The sequence below is a fragment of the Alosa pseudoharengus genome, unplaced genomic scaffold, assembly GCF_046254945.1.
Source record: "Alosa pseudoharengus isolate Yale_2024_CS ecotype anadromous, Long Island Sound unplaced genomic scaffold, YU_APseudo_1.1 YU_APseudo_1.1_scf_20, whole genome shotgun sequence".
Classification (NCBI taxonomy): Eukaryota; Metazoa; Chordata; class Actinopteri; order Clupeiformes; family Clupeidae; genus Alosa; species Alosa pseudoharengus.
Genome location: NW_027468664.1, coordinates 8,673,138 through 8,690,637, shown reverse-complemented (window position 1 = coordinate 8,690,637; position 17,500 = coordinate 8,673,138). Strand labels below are relative to the sequence as shown.

The 17,500-nt window shown below is 50.0% G+C and overlaps 1 protein-coding gene across 1 annotated transcript in view; it reads left to right on the top strand.

Moving 5' to 3' along the window:
- The window catches only part of plxna4 (plexin A4), a gene marked incomplete at its 5' end in the record, with an annotated part of 231,216 nt that overhangs the window by 96,846 nt on the left and 116,870 nt on the right, over positions 1–17,500 (top strand). Inside the window, one exon of the mRNA XM_076297508.1 lies at positions 9,786–9,917. Coding sequence (XP_076153623.1) covers positions 9,786–9,917 — 132 coding nt within the window. The remainder of the gene's footprint in view (positions 1–9,785; positions 9,918–17,500) is intronic.

The following is a 17,500-nucleotide window of genomic DNA, read 5'->3' as shown; positions in this document are numbered from 1 at the left end:
CCTGCAATATGGTTCATCTTTATACTCATTCTCACTAATGCACACACACACACACACACACACACACACACACACACACACACACACACACACACACACACACACACACACACATACCCACTATTTCCTGTGGCAGGCTTGATCTCTCTATATGTGGTAGGGAGTGACCCCTCTCTCCCCTCTTCCTCCCCCTCTCTCTCTCTTCCCTCCATGCCTCCTCCTCCTCCTCCTCCTCTCTCTTCCTCTCTCGTTTCCACTCGGACATCAAAGCCAGGGGCATCTCCGTCCACCATATGTCCAGCAGCCGGTGCCCTGGAACTCTCACAGGTGTCGGAGCTGACAAACAGACACCCCTTTCTCTCTAACCCACTCCTCTCTCTCTCTCTCTCTCTCTCTCTCTCTCTCTCTCTCTCTCTCTCTCTCTCTCTCTCTCTCTCTCTATCTATCTATCTATCTATCTATCATCTGTCTGTCTCTATCTCTTTAAATTCTTATCTCACAATCTTTTCATCCTTCTCTGACACCATCTCTCCATTTCCGTGCATCTCTCTTTCAGCGGTTTTTCTCTCTTTTTGCTCCAGATCAAAGCGGTCTTGTCCTGCTTGCTCTCGGTGACGTGCTCAGAAGACAGACAGTGCAGGACTGAGCACACTTGTGTTTCTGAAAGGGCTGGACAATAAGCAGCCCACTCACATTTCAGAAAGATTTCATTTTTGTCTGTTTTGTTGCTCTCCTTAATTCTCATTTCAGTCGTTGACAGAGCTGTTCTGATGTGACACAACCTCCCATCTTACACACACACACACACACACACACACACACACACATACACACACACACACACACACACACCACACACACACACACACACGGTCACCGTCACACACACAAACACAATCATGCACATGCGAGACTCACAGGTGGCCGTGCAACGCTCCACATACTCAAATGGAGGTGCACCAGCACGGGCCCTTTCAACCTACCAATGGCGCGAGGCCGTATCCCCGGGAGAGGGGGGGGGGCAAAGAAAGCAGAAATAATTGGTTTCTCTCCGTGGAGAGAGAGTGAGGGAGAGAGAGAGAGAAAGAGAGAGGGGGGGGGGGAGAGGGAGAAAATGAAGTGAGGGAAAAATAGGTTTGTCTCACTTCTGCAGGTATTTGTCTCAGATAAATTACCTTCATTTGAGAATTCCAGCAGCACCCTGTCTGTCGCCTCTACCCTGCAGTGTCAGTAATGAGAGAGAGAGAGAGTGAGAGAGAAGGTGAGAGAGAGAGAGAGTGAGAGAGAAGGTGAGAGAGAGAGAGAGAGAGAGGGAGAGCGAGAGAGCAGAGGGAGGGAGAGAGAGAGAGCAGAGGCTTTGACCTCATCTCCACATGATGGCAAGAACAGAGGAAGGAGAGGAAAGTGGTGGAGAAAATGTAGCTGAAGTGTATAGTGGGTGAGGAGAAATGACTGATGGAATTACTAGAATTCAGACAGGGCGGAGGCAGGGAGGGTCTGCAGCAGCCACTCTATCTGTGGAGGGCACCATTATGTTGTTTCAGTGAAAAAGAGAAAAAGAGATATAGATTGTGTGTGTGTGTGTGTGTGTGTGTGTGTGTGTGTGTGTGTGTGTGTGTGTGTGTGTGTGTGTGTGTGTGTGTGTGTGTGTGTGTGTGTGTGTGTGTGTGTGTGTGTGTGTGTGTGTGTGTGTGTGATTGTAAAAGTGTGAGCTATTTGTGGGTGTGTGTCTGTGTCAGTGTGTGTGTGTGTGTGTGTGTATGTGTGTGTTTGTGTGTGTTAGTGTGTGTGTGTGTGTGTGTGACAACCCAACACGTAGAGCGTGTACACCACACACACCCTTACTGCAGCAGTGTAATGGTGCGGGTGCACTGTGGTAAGTCACTGCCAGCAAACAGCCACTGATGGCTACTGCAGGCTGTGCAGGTAGGAACGGAAGCAAGATTGCTTTTGCTTTAAATAAGGAGAGACAGAAAAAAAAAACATGTGACGCGGTGAGAGAGAGACAGAGAGAGAGAGAGAGAGAGAGAGAGAGAGAGAGAGAGAGAGAGAGAGAGAGAGAGAGAGAGAGAGAGAGAGAGAGAGAGAGAGGAAAAAATTATCAAGTCGCCACGGACTTCCAATCTGTCCAGCAGGCGTGTTGTGCGCTCTGATATTGAATGCCCTGAGTGAGGCCTCTCAATCTGAAAACAGCGGAGGGAAGTTCAACTACCACCGCTGGTGGAGCGAGAGAGAGAGAGAGAGAGAGAGAGAGAGACATGGAGGTGGAAGGAGGGAAAAATGGAGAGTGGAAGGAGAGAGAGAGAGGTAGAACACAATCCCCTGGAGCTGAAGAGATGGAGTCGGTGAGGAGGTGGGAAGGGGAGAGGGGAGAGGTGGGCTGCTGTGCCGTTGTGAGCGACAGGAGGCCTTCAGGTCACCGTGAAAGCTGAGATTAAACCAGCCGAGCCCAGAGGCTCTAGTGCTACATACACACACACACATACACACACATACACAGGGCACGGAGATGGAGGGAGGGAGAGAGGGAGGGAGGGAGGGAGAGAGAGAGAGGGAGGGGGAGAGAGAGAGAGAGAACAAGAGGGGTGGAAATGAATGTGGAAAAGGAAGAGGGACAATGAAGACAAATGAAAATGCACATACACAGAGAGAGAGAGAAAGAGAGAGATAGAGAGAGAAAGAGAGAGAGAGAAAGACTGCGATAAAGGCAGACTTTAACGTGGCCTCAGAAAATTAGTCAGAAGGCTGGGGGGAGAGAGAGAGAGAGAGAGAAATAGAGAGAAAGAGAGATGGTGGTAAGAGGAAAGGAGTGATGGCGAAGTGAAAGTGCGGCGAAAGGTCACTTGTCGGCCCCCCCGCCTGGTCACATGCCTAGCAGGAACTCCAACCGTGGAGAGAGCTGTGGGAGGACCTGTCAATCACTCACTCTAGAGCCAGAGGTGGGCAGTGGAGGTGTGTGTGTGTGTGTGTGTGTGTGTGTGCAATAGACCCTCCAGATGCCCGTCCCCTTTCCTAGCCAGTGCACATGCCCAGAACATACTCGCTTCCCCACAGGAGGCGACCGCAGGCTGGTACTCAGGTGGGCTGTTTACACCCAACCCTGACAGAGGTTGCTAATCAAACAACCAATCCCTTAGCATTAGCCTTAAATAACACATCCATCCTCTGGCATAGCAACTGGGTTGCATTAGCCAGAGTCGCACACCTGCGTCTGTACTTTAACTGGTATAAAATACATGCATACATACATGTTTAATGTATGTGGGGTATTTTTCAATTCAATTCAATTCAATTTCATATAGTGCTCAAGAAGTGCAGTTATGCAATATAACATACCTACAGACATCTCCTGGAACACTATTGGCCTATTCTACCTCAGTGCTATAGCATATTATGCTATAAGAGACGTACAATGCTTCCTGACGTCTGGGTTTCATTTGAGTGCAGGTAATGAGGACATTCAGTAATAGGCTGTGAAATGGACATTTACCTGCCACTGGTCCTCCCTCTGGGTGGATGTGCCCTCTCATGCCCGGCTGGCATCGGTGGGTCCATCTGCGCGGTGGCGCGGTGGCGCGGGGGCTGGCAGAGAGGACCGTGATGGACATGCTGTGGCTGGCGGCGTGGAGGCTCCCCGACGGGCTGTATCGGGGTTGGTGTGTGTGTGAGTGTGTGTGTGTGTGTGTGTGGTGTGTGTGTGTGGCGCGTGGCCTGGCTGACAGCTTCAGCAGGCTGGCTTCGCGGCACTGCCGGCTGGGGAGGGAGGTGATGGAGTATGTGTGTGTGTGTGTGTGTGTGTGTGTGTGTGTGTGTGTGTGTGTGTGATGGAGGGATTGCAAACTGTGCTCAGGGTGTTAATGTCCATTGCTCTCTCCCAGTGGCTTTCCCCCCCCTCATTTTCTCACTCACACATAGTCTCTCTGTCTCTCTCTCACACACACACACCACACACACCCCTGTCAGAGGACTGGCAGAATAGCACACATAACTTTTAATAGGGAGAAGGGTTTAAAAGTTTAAAGGCCTCACTTTGGCGGAAGATGAGCTAGAGAGAGAGGGAGAGAGAGAGAGAGAGAGAGAGGGGGAGAGAGAGAGTGAGAGGAGAGAGAGAGAGAGATTGAGAGGAGAAGAGAAACGAACAGGCTGTTGCAAATGCCTTGCTGATAACACCGGCGTTAATGCCGCACGGAGACCTGGGGAGGACTCTTATTTCCTCTCGCTGCCTTGAAAGCGCGGCAGTACTAATTTGGTTCAGGTTGACATTTTAGCCCCTGCAGAAGCGCAGAGCTGGTCCCTGGCCTTAATTAAAATCCAGCTGTGCCGCGGATAGCCTAATTGTTTGGATGAAACAAATGGAAAGTGAATAGGGGTTGGAGGGGGGCTATAATGGGGGGTAAGGAGCTCTCCGAAAATCTGATTACCCCCCTTTCCCTCTCCATGGGGCTTCAGCAGGACCCGGGCACAGGGGGGGTGAGGGTCGAGCGGGCGAGCGAGGGAGGGGGTGAGTGAGAGCATGAGGGGCCTTTCACACGACCCACAAACAACAACAACAACAACCCCCACCAATGGCAGCCTGACAACAGAGCCTGCCCATTAGTAGCGGCCTCTCGCTGGGTGTCAGTTGTTTACAGACTAATCAAGGTCATTCGACTTTGTTCATGGATGCCCGGGAAGCCCACAAGCACAAATCACCATTCTGGCAACTGGCCGACAGCAGTGAAAAACAAACGCTGAATTTCAACACTCGCTTTTGATTGATGGTCGATTTTTGCGCTCGGGCGAATGTTGTGCAACAGTCATCTGCCGCCGATATACGTTGACCCTAATTCTCGCTCGGAGTATTTACTGGTTTTATGCGAGCGCTGGCACGTACTATAGCTCTGGTGTTGTGTCTTCCCTTAATGCCATAGATTAACGTCAAATCATCCAAAGCTACTGTGCACAGCTGCGAAGGAGTTGGCCTTAAGCGAAATATTGATGTTCCAGTGGTGGCCAGGGATTGCAGCATTTATTTGAGCATTGATTGACATTAAGAGACTTCCCTTGTCCTCCCCCTGCTGCACTAATGACGCAGAGACTTGGGAAAAACAAGCGCCAAGCTCATTTCCGAGCAGTGGAATTATAAGGCACCTTGCTTGAGCACGTCCGCGTCGAAAATTCTGACGCCACGCGCCCATGACTCCAGGGCCTTCTTCCTCCTCCTCCTCCTCCTCCTTCTCTCCCGGCTCGGGTTGGTCTTAAAACCTCAGCTGGATGAGTTGACACACGAAACCTGTGCGTGTGTGTATGGGATGGGGGGGGGGGGGGGGATCGGGTTACGGGCCCTGGCATGCTCAGGTGCTGTGTGAGTCTGTGTTGTTGGATTGTTTTAAATGTCATCGATCAATATCTCGCCACCCCCCCTCCACATACACACACTTTTAAAGAGTCGCCACTTTAGCAGGATTCTCCCTTGGGGGCCACGACGGCAAGTTGGGAGAGCGGCAGTTCAGTCGCTCTGTGGCGCGCACCCAAACACAAGGAGGGGGGGGGGGGGGTTGGGTTGTTTCTGTCTGGTCTCCCAGGCCACATGGCACTCCACAGAGAGACCCAGACTGAGCATTGTGGGTGACAACGCCCAGTGTGGCCGAACTGACCTCAACTCAACCCATGTGGAATTAGAACCCAGTCCACTTCTGCTTAATGTGGAGGCCATCGTCCATATCTACACAAGGACAAAAAAGGAATATTTGTCTTCTCTAATCTCTCTCTCTCTCTCTCTCTCTCTCTCTCTCTCTCAAGGACACCTTGTGTACAGATTTTTTTTAGTTTAGTCTTGGTTTTGTTGTTGCAGTCTTATCGACTTTTAGTTTAGTGTTGCGCAGCATCCTTGTAACTTCGAACACTGGGGCAGATTGCTTGACAGTCCTCAACAACAGCATGCGTCCGTCGATCCCACTCACTCATGTGACATCTCGTCGCAGCCTTTTGAGCTGACTCCAAGGCTTAAATGAGAGGGCCCGTCTACTCCTTTGCCTGAGGAAAATTAGGCATTCTCTCGAGATGGGCACTCGCAGAGTTTATCCAAAATCAATGGCCATGCCTGAATGGCGCGTGAGAATGCTCCCATGTCGAAAGTGCTATTGTCACCCGGGGAAAGTTATAGCCCTGCAGTGGCATTGTTCTGGATGGGGAAGGTGGAAACCGAATGGCGGAGAAAATAGCACTGTACGAAGAATTTAATTTACCTCTGATTGATTCCATTGAAATTAAGCAATGCGCCATGAAATAAAGAAAGATTCAATCCTCGGTAAAGCATTCAGAGCATAAAGAATCACACGCAATCAAAGCCAATCTCATTTTTGCTATTATGACGAGCCGCTTTTGAGATGCTGGATCAATGAAACCGTGACACTGGCCACTGTCCATGGATGTCGGAGCCAAAATGGAAGGCTGTTGGACCCAGTGGTTTCCTCGGTGGCCAGACAGAACCTCCCAGCATGAGGAAACTGAATAAGCTCCTATGGTTTTGACACCGGAACAGTCTCTCTCTCTTTCTCTCTTTCTCTGAACCCCCCACCTCTCTCTCTCTCTTTCTCTCTCTCTCTCTCTCACACACACCTTCTGTTTACCAAGGGCTTTTGCAGGGATCAAACACAATATCTAAGCGCTGTGTCAGCGCCTTGCACAGATATGCAATTTAACCGCAGACACACACACAGGAGCACGGAGTGGTAACACAATACCCAGTGTTCAGCAGGGGCAGCACACACACTCCCTACTTAGCACTTTACACATAATAACACACACACACACATTCACACACACACACACAATGTGCACACACACACTTCTGGTGTACTCTGTCACACATACTTTTAGCACGCTGACATTTTTGTGAACCCATTTGAGAAGCTTTGAAATAAATATTTATCCGCACAAATAGGCCCTTCACATTCAATAAGAACGCAGCCGTGAGTTGTTTTGTCGGAATCCCGTTAACACGCCTTTAAATGACGCAGTGGGTGGTTGAAGTGATCAGAGATTTGGACACATTTACCCAATCTTGCTCTTCGTGGAGGATAGAGAGATAGAGAGAGAGAGAGAGAGAGAGAGAGGGAAAAAAGATGTCTTCCTTAAGGAATTGCACATTAGAGGAGGATGTGGGCTGGCGCCTGTGCTGTGCCAAAAGCAAAACGCTTTGATGAACAAGAGGGAGAGAGGGCGAGGAAGTGCAGCTATTTTGGGGCTGATCGCGTGCCTTCTCTCATGACGCCGAGGTTATGAAAGAGACAGTTGGCATTTTTTGGAGTTATATTCATTCAGAAGCGATGTGTTCTGCCATCGTATCACTTTTGTGTGAAATTGGCGAGGGGTGCTGGTCAAAGTGCTGTTATACTGCTATTGCAGCCAGTGGCCACTAGGCGGACATGATTTGTGGCTAAGCTGTGGTGCTCTGTGGATGCAGTGTGTGTGTGTGTGTGTGATGGGATGGGATTCATCCCCCCGCCAGTGGTTTATGAAGGCCGGTAGATCCTATGGGGCCGATTAAGCTGTGTGTTGCGACAGCACTGCTGGGTCAAAGACATCTTAGAGGGGCAACTTAAGACATGAAAACAAAACGGTGTTTAATATCTCATCAGTCAGATTCCCAATGCTCTCCAAATGATCCTGGGCCAGGCCCAGTGTGATTCATCTCACTCTTTGCCACTCTCTCGCTCAAAAAGAAAGAAAGCAAAGGATCAAGATTATGCGTGTGTGTGTGTGTGTGTGTGTGTGAATGAGGGAACGCCTCGAATTTCATTCCTCTGTAATAATGCGATAGCGGAGATTACCATTGTAATCCATTTAGGTTTGCGAGGATGTAATCCACTTTATTAATATTGAAATGAACCAGATTATATAATGTAGCCTGTGAAGGGTTTAACAACTCACGAGCTCAGGGACATGGGAGATGATTTTACAAGAGTACAAACAAAAATGACAAACTAAACAAACAGCAAAAAATGACAAACAAACATCATGTAACTGACTGATTGGTGTCTCTACAGCGGTAGCAGCTCAGTCGCTGGCCAGTTGTAGCAGGACATTGACTTGGCATGGCGCCTGATTAGTGTAAGTGCAGCAGGGGCCTGTGGTTGGGGATCAGCTCCTTGTCCAGGCTGCGGAGGCCGAGGTTCCCCACTCTGCGGCCCTCCCCTGTGGGTGATTGGTCTTAGCCAGGGGTTTTGCCCCCCGCCACTGCCTCTGCCTCTTACTCCTCCCTTACTCCTCCACCCGCACACAGATATGCCCAGCCTTATGGAGAGGAGCAGTGCCCACAACAACATCCCCATCCACCCCCATCCTCGAGCCCCGCTAATCCTACCCTACAGACAGCTGACACCACCCAGGCTGGCTGGTGAGAAGAGCTCAGAGCGTGTGTGTGGGAAGGGGTTGAACATCACCCGACCCCTCCAACCCACCCACCCCCCACCCCAAACTAAATTTGCCTGGATTAGATAACCCACCTGCTAAATAAGACCACGGTCTTGTGTACTGGCTTTTTCTCATTTCTGCTTTCTTCCCTCCCTTTGCTATTCTTTTCTCTCTTTTGTTTAGTCTTGTTTGTCTTTTTTTTCTGCCCCCCCCCCCCCCCCCCTCCCAATCTTCTCAGTTCACAAAGGGCCTCAGTGAAAACCAGGACCGTCGGGGGGGGGGGATTTGATAGTTCTGCATGGCGTCGGGTTCTCATCGCCAGGGCGGGATGGCAAACCAGAGGGCAAGGAAGAAATAGAACGAGAGACAAAGAATGAGAGAAAGCGAGAGCGAGAGAAAGTAAGAGTCAGCGAGACAAAAGGTTGGAAGAAGACGAGGGAGAAACTAAGACTTTGGGGAAGTTCGGGGCAGAACAAGAGCCACTGTTAGTCCCGTTAAAGGGGCCTTTTGTCTGCGATGGAAGAGATGGTGTTCGATATCCAACCCCCATTGAGACCGCTGACCGCATGTGGGCACAGGGGGCATCTGTGAAGCGTGCGTTATTCGCCGGCCGATCGGTGCGTCGGTTTGATTACAGCCAGTCTGGCGTATTGAAAGTGCCAACGCAACAGATTTCATCCTCCCCGAATACTGCTTACTCGAGGCAATATCTCCGAGATGACAAGCGGGAGGGTGAGGTGCTTTTTCATATTGGGGCGTTGGTACGCGCCGCTGTAACTGGAGACGGCTCTCTGACCTAATGGTGCCCGCTGGGCCGCAGCGCAGGAAAACGAGACACTGTAAATAAGCAGGTGCCCCTGTCTGATGTGCCGTGTCTGGCGTAAGCCCTTATGCAAGCTCCCACAAGCCTTTATTCATTTCCAGCTTGAAGTGTGTGTGTGTGTGTGTGTGTGTGTGTGTCTGTGTGTGTGTCTGTGTCTGTGTCTGTGTTGTGTACAGTATGTGTGTGTGTGTGTGTGTGTGCGTGTGCATTTGCGTGCACTTACATGCTTCTTGATGGTGCATGTGCGAGATCCAAGCTGCTAATGACAGCCGGTAGGCCTTCTGTACTGTGTGTGTGTGTGTGTGTGTGTGTGTGTGTGTGTGTGTGTGTGCTGCTGACAGACATTTTGCCACAAATGTGTTTGGAGCCCATTCAGAAGGAGTCCTGCGTCACCCCACCCCAAATCCCACTTGATGAGGCCCTGTTGTATTGAGTCTCTGTTCCCATCACAGCTCACCCGCCCTGTGCCCCGCAGCACTGTAGCTCAACTTGCCCCAACAGCGCCCCCGCCTGCCCCAACAGCGCCCCGGTACTCACTGTGTGTCTCTCTCTCTGTCTTTTGCAGATCCGGGTGGAGGGGCCGTCCCACGGTGCACTGCAGTACGAGACGCTGCAAGTGGTGGAGAAGGGCCCCATCCTACGAGACATGGCGTTCTCCGCTGACCAGCACTACCTCTACGTCATGTCCGAGACTCAGGTCAGTTTCTCTACGTCTGTCTCTGTCTTTATTTATCTCTCTCCATCTCTCTCCCTCTCTCTCTTTCTCTCTCTCTCTCTCCCTCCCTCTCTCTCTCATTCTAGCCAGGGCAGAGTAGTGGTAATCGCCTCTATTTCCCCCTCCGTGCCTGGAAAAGTGGAGGAGTTCAAATATGTGGGGCTTTCAGCAGCCTGCCAGGATCACTTGCAGTGATTACAGCAGTATGGGGAGGACTGAGAGCTGTGTATTAACGCCGAGGAAGAGACGGCCGGTGGACTGGACATTGTTAGAAATACAGTGAATATAAAGAGCATTGGGGTGAACTAGTCCATTAGATACAGATACACACACACACACACACACACACACACACACACACACACACACACACACACACACACACACACACATACACATACACATACACACACACACACGTACACACACACGCACACACACACGCACACACACAGGGACATGCACACAGATTTAAGTACTCAAGTGCTTAAGTGCATGTTCACACGCAGGCTGACATAGAGCTCTACACCTTTTTACAGCATGGAACCTGTGCACTCCAAATGGGCCAATCACTGTAATGGATATGTGTGTGTATGGAGGGATGGGGATGCTTTGGGGACTTCCCTCTCACCCCTGCACCCATTTACACGTCATATTTAACTGAGCTCTTAGCTTTCACAGATAAACCAGTGTTTTGGGTTCAGAAAAATAAAAGCTAAATTTAGAACGATAACAAAAATGATCAAAACAAAGTCCTCCTTCCCTCCAAAATAGACAGATCCATTACCGTTTTATTCAGTAGGGCGCATATGTTCCTATTAGTCACTGCCTTTCTGTTCTGAGCTCATTCGGTGCTGCAGAGAGAGGCACATTTTATAGTCATTTGGCATTTTGTTTTTGGGTGCACATTTTGATGAGTGTTGATGAGTGGCTATTCAGCACCACTGGCATCACCAAAGCTTCAAATGGGATAGAGGTTATCTGCCTTAGAAAAGGGCTTGGTTATGCAGTGATCTGACCCCACAGCTAGGAAGCTGAAGACCCTACAGTCTTTATCAGTCCCCTTCACTTCTTCTTCTCAGTCCTCTTCACTTCTTCTTCTCAGTCCTCTGATTCCCTCCATTCTATTCTTCCTCCTCCTCCTCTTCTCTCTTTTTCCCACTCCCCTCCTTCAGTCAGTAGTTGTAGTACTCTGTGTAATACCCAGCGCTGCCAGCGGGGGCAGTGGTCAGTGCAGCTGCTGCTGCAGCAGCGTTGTGGCTGGCGCTGTGACCCCTGGTCTCTGAGCTGGAGGCTGTGTGGTGCCCTGACACGGCGCGTGGCAAGAGGCCACTCCAGCGCCGCAGTGGACCAGCGGGCCTGATAAAGCCCCAGCTCAGCCCTGATAACACCATGTCAGCCTGACCTGACCTGGGCTCTTGAGCTGGGGCAAGCACTGGTGGACACATACAAGTAGGGGCTCACACACACACACACACACACACACACACACACACACACACACACACACACACACTCACACACTCTCACACACACTCTCACACACACACCAGCAGGCAGACACACACTACAGTGCACACCTAAAGGTTCAAACGAATCCTAATAGTGCAGATATGGTGAGATTTGAAATATCAAAGGTGGGTTTAAGATTGTATCCCTCCTCTGTCTCTTTCTCTTATCTCTTGCTCTTTCATTCTCAAGCAGCAGCTAGGTATTTCTTTCTCTTTGTATCTCTCTCTCTCTATCTATCTATCTTTCTATCTCTCTCTTTCTCAGCAGCAGCAGCTAGCCTTTCCTTTCTTGATAAGGTTAGAAGTCTACTGTATGCGTCTGCAGCAGTTCTTGAATGAAAGCTAATAATAAGGGGCATCAACTCCAGCGTTATGCACTCAGTTCTGTAAACATTACCCAGTGCAGCCCCTCCTGCTATTTATTTATGAAATGTGACTAAATTATTGATCGGCAGCCGGTGTGCCTAGGAGTTTGCAAAATCCTATAAATTAGATCAATGGCACTCATAAGGCACACAACTTGTTGCAGGCAAGGAGTCTTATTTCAAACTTCATTCCTAGTGGCACAAGCACGCACACACACTCACACACACAGACAGACACACACACACACACACACACACACACACACACATCCACACACACACACACACACACACACACACACACACACACACACACACACACACACACACAGACACACACACACACAGACACACTCACACACACACATAGAGACACACACACACACACAGACACACACACACACACACACACATCCACACACACTCACACACACACATAGAGACACACACACACACACACACACACACACACCACTCCATCTTCTCTCCCCCCACACTCACACGCTTGCAGGCCCAAAGGCATGCAAGGTTCATTTGAAGCACTCTCCTGAAAAACGCCCTGCCACCTCCAATAAGCATTAAAATATTGTGGGAGTCGCCCAGGCACAGAGTGATATTCCATCACTGCCAACCCTAAAAGGCAACTCACCTCACACAGAGAACAACAAGGACCAAACAGAAATAAACAAACAAACAAATAGAAAACAATAAGTAAAAAGAAAGGGAATCAAAAGAATACGCAAAATAGGAAAAACTATCTATTTTATTTGCATCTATATTCTTCAAGGTTGCCTCAAGGTTGGCTTTTGGCTACAACCCACTACAACCGCAACAGGTGATGTTATTTGCTCTAAGCCTCTCTATTCAACCAGTGATATCATTATCATGACCTCTGAATCTCCTACTTGAAAACCAGTGACCCACATCCATTGTGAGCTGCGACAGAGACAGAGACAACAGCATGCGCCTGGTGTCCGCTCTCAGAACGCTGGATGACATAGTGTCTGCTGTCCCTCCAGCATTGTCGTCCTCGTCCTAATTAGCCCAATGGCCCAGTTAGTGTGTGTGTGTGTGTGTGTGTGTGTGTGTGTGTGTGTGTGTGTGTGTGTGTGTGTGTGTGTGTGTGTGTGTGTGTGTGTGTGTGTGTGATTGTGTTTGTGTGTGTGTGTTGGGGTGTGTGTGCGTGTGTGTGTGTGTGTGTGTGTGTGTGTGTGTTGGGGAGTGTGTGTGTGTGTGTGTGTGTTGGTGGGTGGGTGGATGAGCCACACAGACATGTTGTTCAAACATCTTGGGACTGTGTGCTTCTGGGGCGGCGTAAATAAATTTAGCAGCCTTTAATTGAACTATTCCCCCGACTGTGGCGACAGCCCTCCGCTTACCCACAACGCATTAGAGAGATCGGATCCGTCTTCGCTCCGTAGACCTCGGTCTAGTCCAGATATCGATTTGGAAAAGTTTAGGGCGGGGATGTTTTGGCGACACGGGCGGGTGGAGGTCGTAGTGGTGTGTGTGTGTGTGTGTGTGTGTGTGGGAGGGGGGGGAGGGGGGGGGTCTCTCTGCTTTTGCTTTGTTCTCAGTCTAATGGTTTAATTTGCCCTCCTCTTGAGTTATTGCTTTAGTGGAGAGACACATTTGAATGTCATGCATCATTTCTGTGTCTTTGCTTTTTCTAGGGGCATTTTTTATTTTTTAATTTGAATGTGTCTGACAGTAATGAGATGTGTCTTTGTGTGTGTGTGCGTGTGTGTGTGTGTGTGTGTGTGTGTGTGTGTGTGTGTGTGTGTGTGTGTGTGTGTGTGTGTGTTTAGTTGTGTGTGTGGTTATGAGTGTGTCGTTTGTGCGTGTGCGTGTGTGTAGAGTGTGTGTGTTGATAGTAGAAAATCACTTGGGGAGCTCTCTTTATGCATGCCATCTCTTCCTCTCCTCTCCACTCCCCTTGTTTCTCTCTCTCTCTCTCTCTCTCTCTCTCTCTCTCTCTCTCTCTCTCTCTCTCTCTCTCTCTCTCTCTCTCTCTTTCTCTCTCTCTTCCCTGTTGCTGGTAGTAGGATTGCTATGTGGCCAACGACTCTGCATTAATATTTATGGCAGATAAGCGGCAAAACGACAAAATTCTTCAGGCTATTTTTAGTTGTGGTTAGTGCTGGCACATCAAGTCCACTCAAACATACAAGTGCTCTCTCTGTCTTTTCTTCCTCTCTTTCCCTCTCTTGTCCCCCTCTCTTTTCCCCTCTCCCTCCCTGTTCTGTTCTTTCTTTTCATCTTTGCTCAAAACAGACAGAAGTCGCTAACAAAACATTCTCAGAAACACTCACTATCTCATACATTACCACAGGATGAAGCAACACATTCTATGTAAAACACACACACACACACATGGACATGCATGCATTCACACACACACACACACACACACACACACACACACACACACACACACACACACACACACACAGACATGCATGCATACACACACACACACACACACACACACAGTGTGAGTCAGTGAGCAGTTAAAGGTGCCTTCGGGGACTGCATATGCTTAAGACTGCTCTCCCTGACCTTGAGATCTCTTCCGCTGTCTCTCTCTATCTCTCTTTCCCTCTCTCTCTCTCTCTTTCCCTCTCCCTCTCTCTCTCTCTCTCTCTCTCGATCCCCTCTGTGTATGAGAGGGCGGGTGTGATTCTAATTATCCAATGGGGGCATTGGGTTGTTGCCAGTCTCTCAGATGCTGTCTCAAAAGCAGTAGAGAAGCAATGTTTCAGAAAGAACATGAAAATAAAGCAAGATATCTTCATGATCACTCAGTCAGTTGTTAAATGACTGTACATCTACTCTGGAAGACATGGGCGGATTATGAACTTTCGGGCCCCTGGGCCCAGATGTATTAATTCATTTTTAATTTGTTTGATGTGATTTCCTGCATTCTGGTGCATTTTGGGGATGGCCAATACTAAATTCAATCAGATTCATAGCCTACATCCTGATGTGTTGATATTGAAGTAATGATACCATGCAAAGGCTTGGGCTTCAGGGCCCCCTGACCTCTTGGGCCCGGTAGGCCCGTGCAGTAATCCATCCCTGCTGGAAGATCCCCCCCCCCTCTCTCACTCACTCTCTCACACACACACACACACACACACACACACACACACACACACACACACACACACACACACACACACACACACACACACACACAAAGGCTCACATAAGCAAACTTCACAGAAGAACAGGGACAGTGGGTCGATAGCAGAGTAAGACCCCCTACCATTGCTTGCTTCTGAAACCCAACCAATCAGGGAGTGAGAAGATGCAAGGGACTAGCAGAGAAGAGAGGAAAAGAGAAGAGAAATGAACTCCCTCCTCTCCCTCCTCCTCTCCCTCCTCCTCTCACTCCTCCTCTTCTCCTCTCCTCCTCTCACTCCTCCTACTCTCCCTCCTCCTCTCCTCTCCTCCTCTCACTCCTCCTCTCCCTCCTCCTCTCCTCTCCTCCTCTCACTCCTCCTCTCCCTCCTCCTCTCTCTCCTCCTCCTCTCCTCTCCTCCTCTCACTCCTCTTCTCCCTCCTCCTCTCCTCTCCTCCTCTCCCTCCTCCTCCTCTCCCTCCTCCTCTCCTCTCCTCCTCTCACTCCTCTTCTCCCTCCTCCTCTCCCTCCTCCTCTCACTCCTCCTCCTCTCACTCCTCCTCTCACTCCTCCTCTCCCTTCACTCCTCCTCTCCTCCTCTCCTCCTCTCACTCCTCCTCTCCATTCCTCCTCTCCTCTCCTCCTCTCACTCCTCCTCTCCTCTCCTCCTCTCCTCTCCTCCTCTCACTCCTCCTCTCACTCCTCCTCCTCTCCCTCCTCCTCTCACTCCTCCTCTTACTCCTCCTCTCCCTCCTCCTCTCCACTCCTCCTCTCCACACCCTGTGGAAGCTCTTACACATGAGGGTCAATACAACAGAAGCTTCCCACCGCTAGCTTTCACTTCAGATTAGATCAACACCCAGGCAGATCCTTCAGGTGTGCGGAGCCCGGGGTGTGCTGACCGCTGGGGCCCACACGGCTGGGTGTAAAGTGGGAGGGTCAGAGGTAGCAGGACACTGCTTTGGTCAGTCTGTCTGTGCTATTACAGAACGCATAGGGTGCTTAGTGTCCACTATAGGATGATGAGGTTAGGGTTTGTTGATATCTGCTTAGCATTCTGGCTAAAAGAGAGAACGGACACACACACCAACCCACACACACACACACACACACAGTTCTTTCCACAAGAGCATCAAAATAGGTAGTATGTGTGCATTTTATGAACACATGTTCATGCTGAACGCTGTATGGAGGTACTGTATGTGTGTATAGTGTACAAGGTCACAGTGACAGTCACACATTTCTGTGTGAAATGAAACCGCAATACCTACAGACAATGACACACACACATGCATACACACACAGACACACACACACACACTGACAGAAAGCGGTTATCTCCTTCCTTCGAGCGGCCCCCACTCTGTCCTCTGACTAACACGCAAACACAGAGGGAGGGAGGGAGGGAGAGAGGGAGAGAGGGAGGGAGAGAGGGAGGGAGGGAGGGAGAGAGGGAGGGAGAGAGGGAGGGAGGGAGGGAGAGAGAGAGGGAGGGAGAGAGGGAGAGAGGGAGGGAGGGAGGGAGGGAGAGAGGGAGAGAGGGATGAGTCATCTCTGAGAGACGAAAGAGAGAGAGGAGGACAGAAGACAGTAGGTACAATGCAGACCAAGGAGCAGCTGCAAACGCCTTGTCTACAGCGTCCCCAATAGACAACCACACACTATAATTGCACTCTCTTTGGGAAAAATAGAGGCTTTGTTAGAAAATAGGCGTTATTAATTATTGAAGACAGAGATAAACCTCCATACACACATAGCATGGCAGTGGATACGGAGCATGTGAGTGTCTCTGTATGTGTGAGTATGTCTGTCTTCATACTTGCATGTATGTTGGGTTGGATGGGGGGGGGGGGGGGGGGTTGACAGTCGCATCCATTCACCCTTGTGCTGATGCGGGGTGGCCCTGCCTCCTCCACAGGGTTAATTCATCAGACAGCTGAATGAGTGATCTGTCATCTCCCCCTGATTAATCCCTGTGATTAGCCCTTTTAATTGAACCTGGCCTCTCTCCTATATCATTAAAGAGCCCAGATAAATACGTTGCTTTAAGGGAAAGAAGCCAGTCTGCTTGTTGAGAGAGAGTACAGATTATGGATGTCAGTGCATGAGTGACTGGTGAAGAGGAGGGAGGGAGGGAGGGAGAGAGAGAGAGGGAGGGGGGGAGAGCGCACTTAAACGCACATGCACACACACACACACACACACACACACACACACACACACACACACACACACACACACACACACACACACACACGTGCACGCTTAAGCGCACATGCACACACGCACACACACGCACACACGCGTGCACACTTAAGCGCACATGCACACACACACACACACACACACACACACACACACACACACACACACACACACGCTTGCGCACAGGCCCACATACACACACACACACACACCACACACACACACACACACACACAAAACACACACACACACGCACACACACGCACACACGCGTGCACACTTAAGCGCACATGCACACACACACACACACACACACACACACACACACACGCTTGCGCACAGGCACACACACGCTTGCGC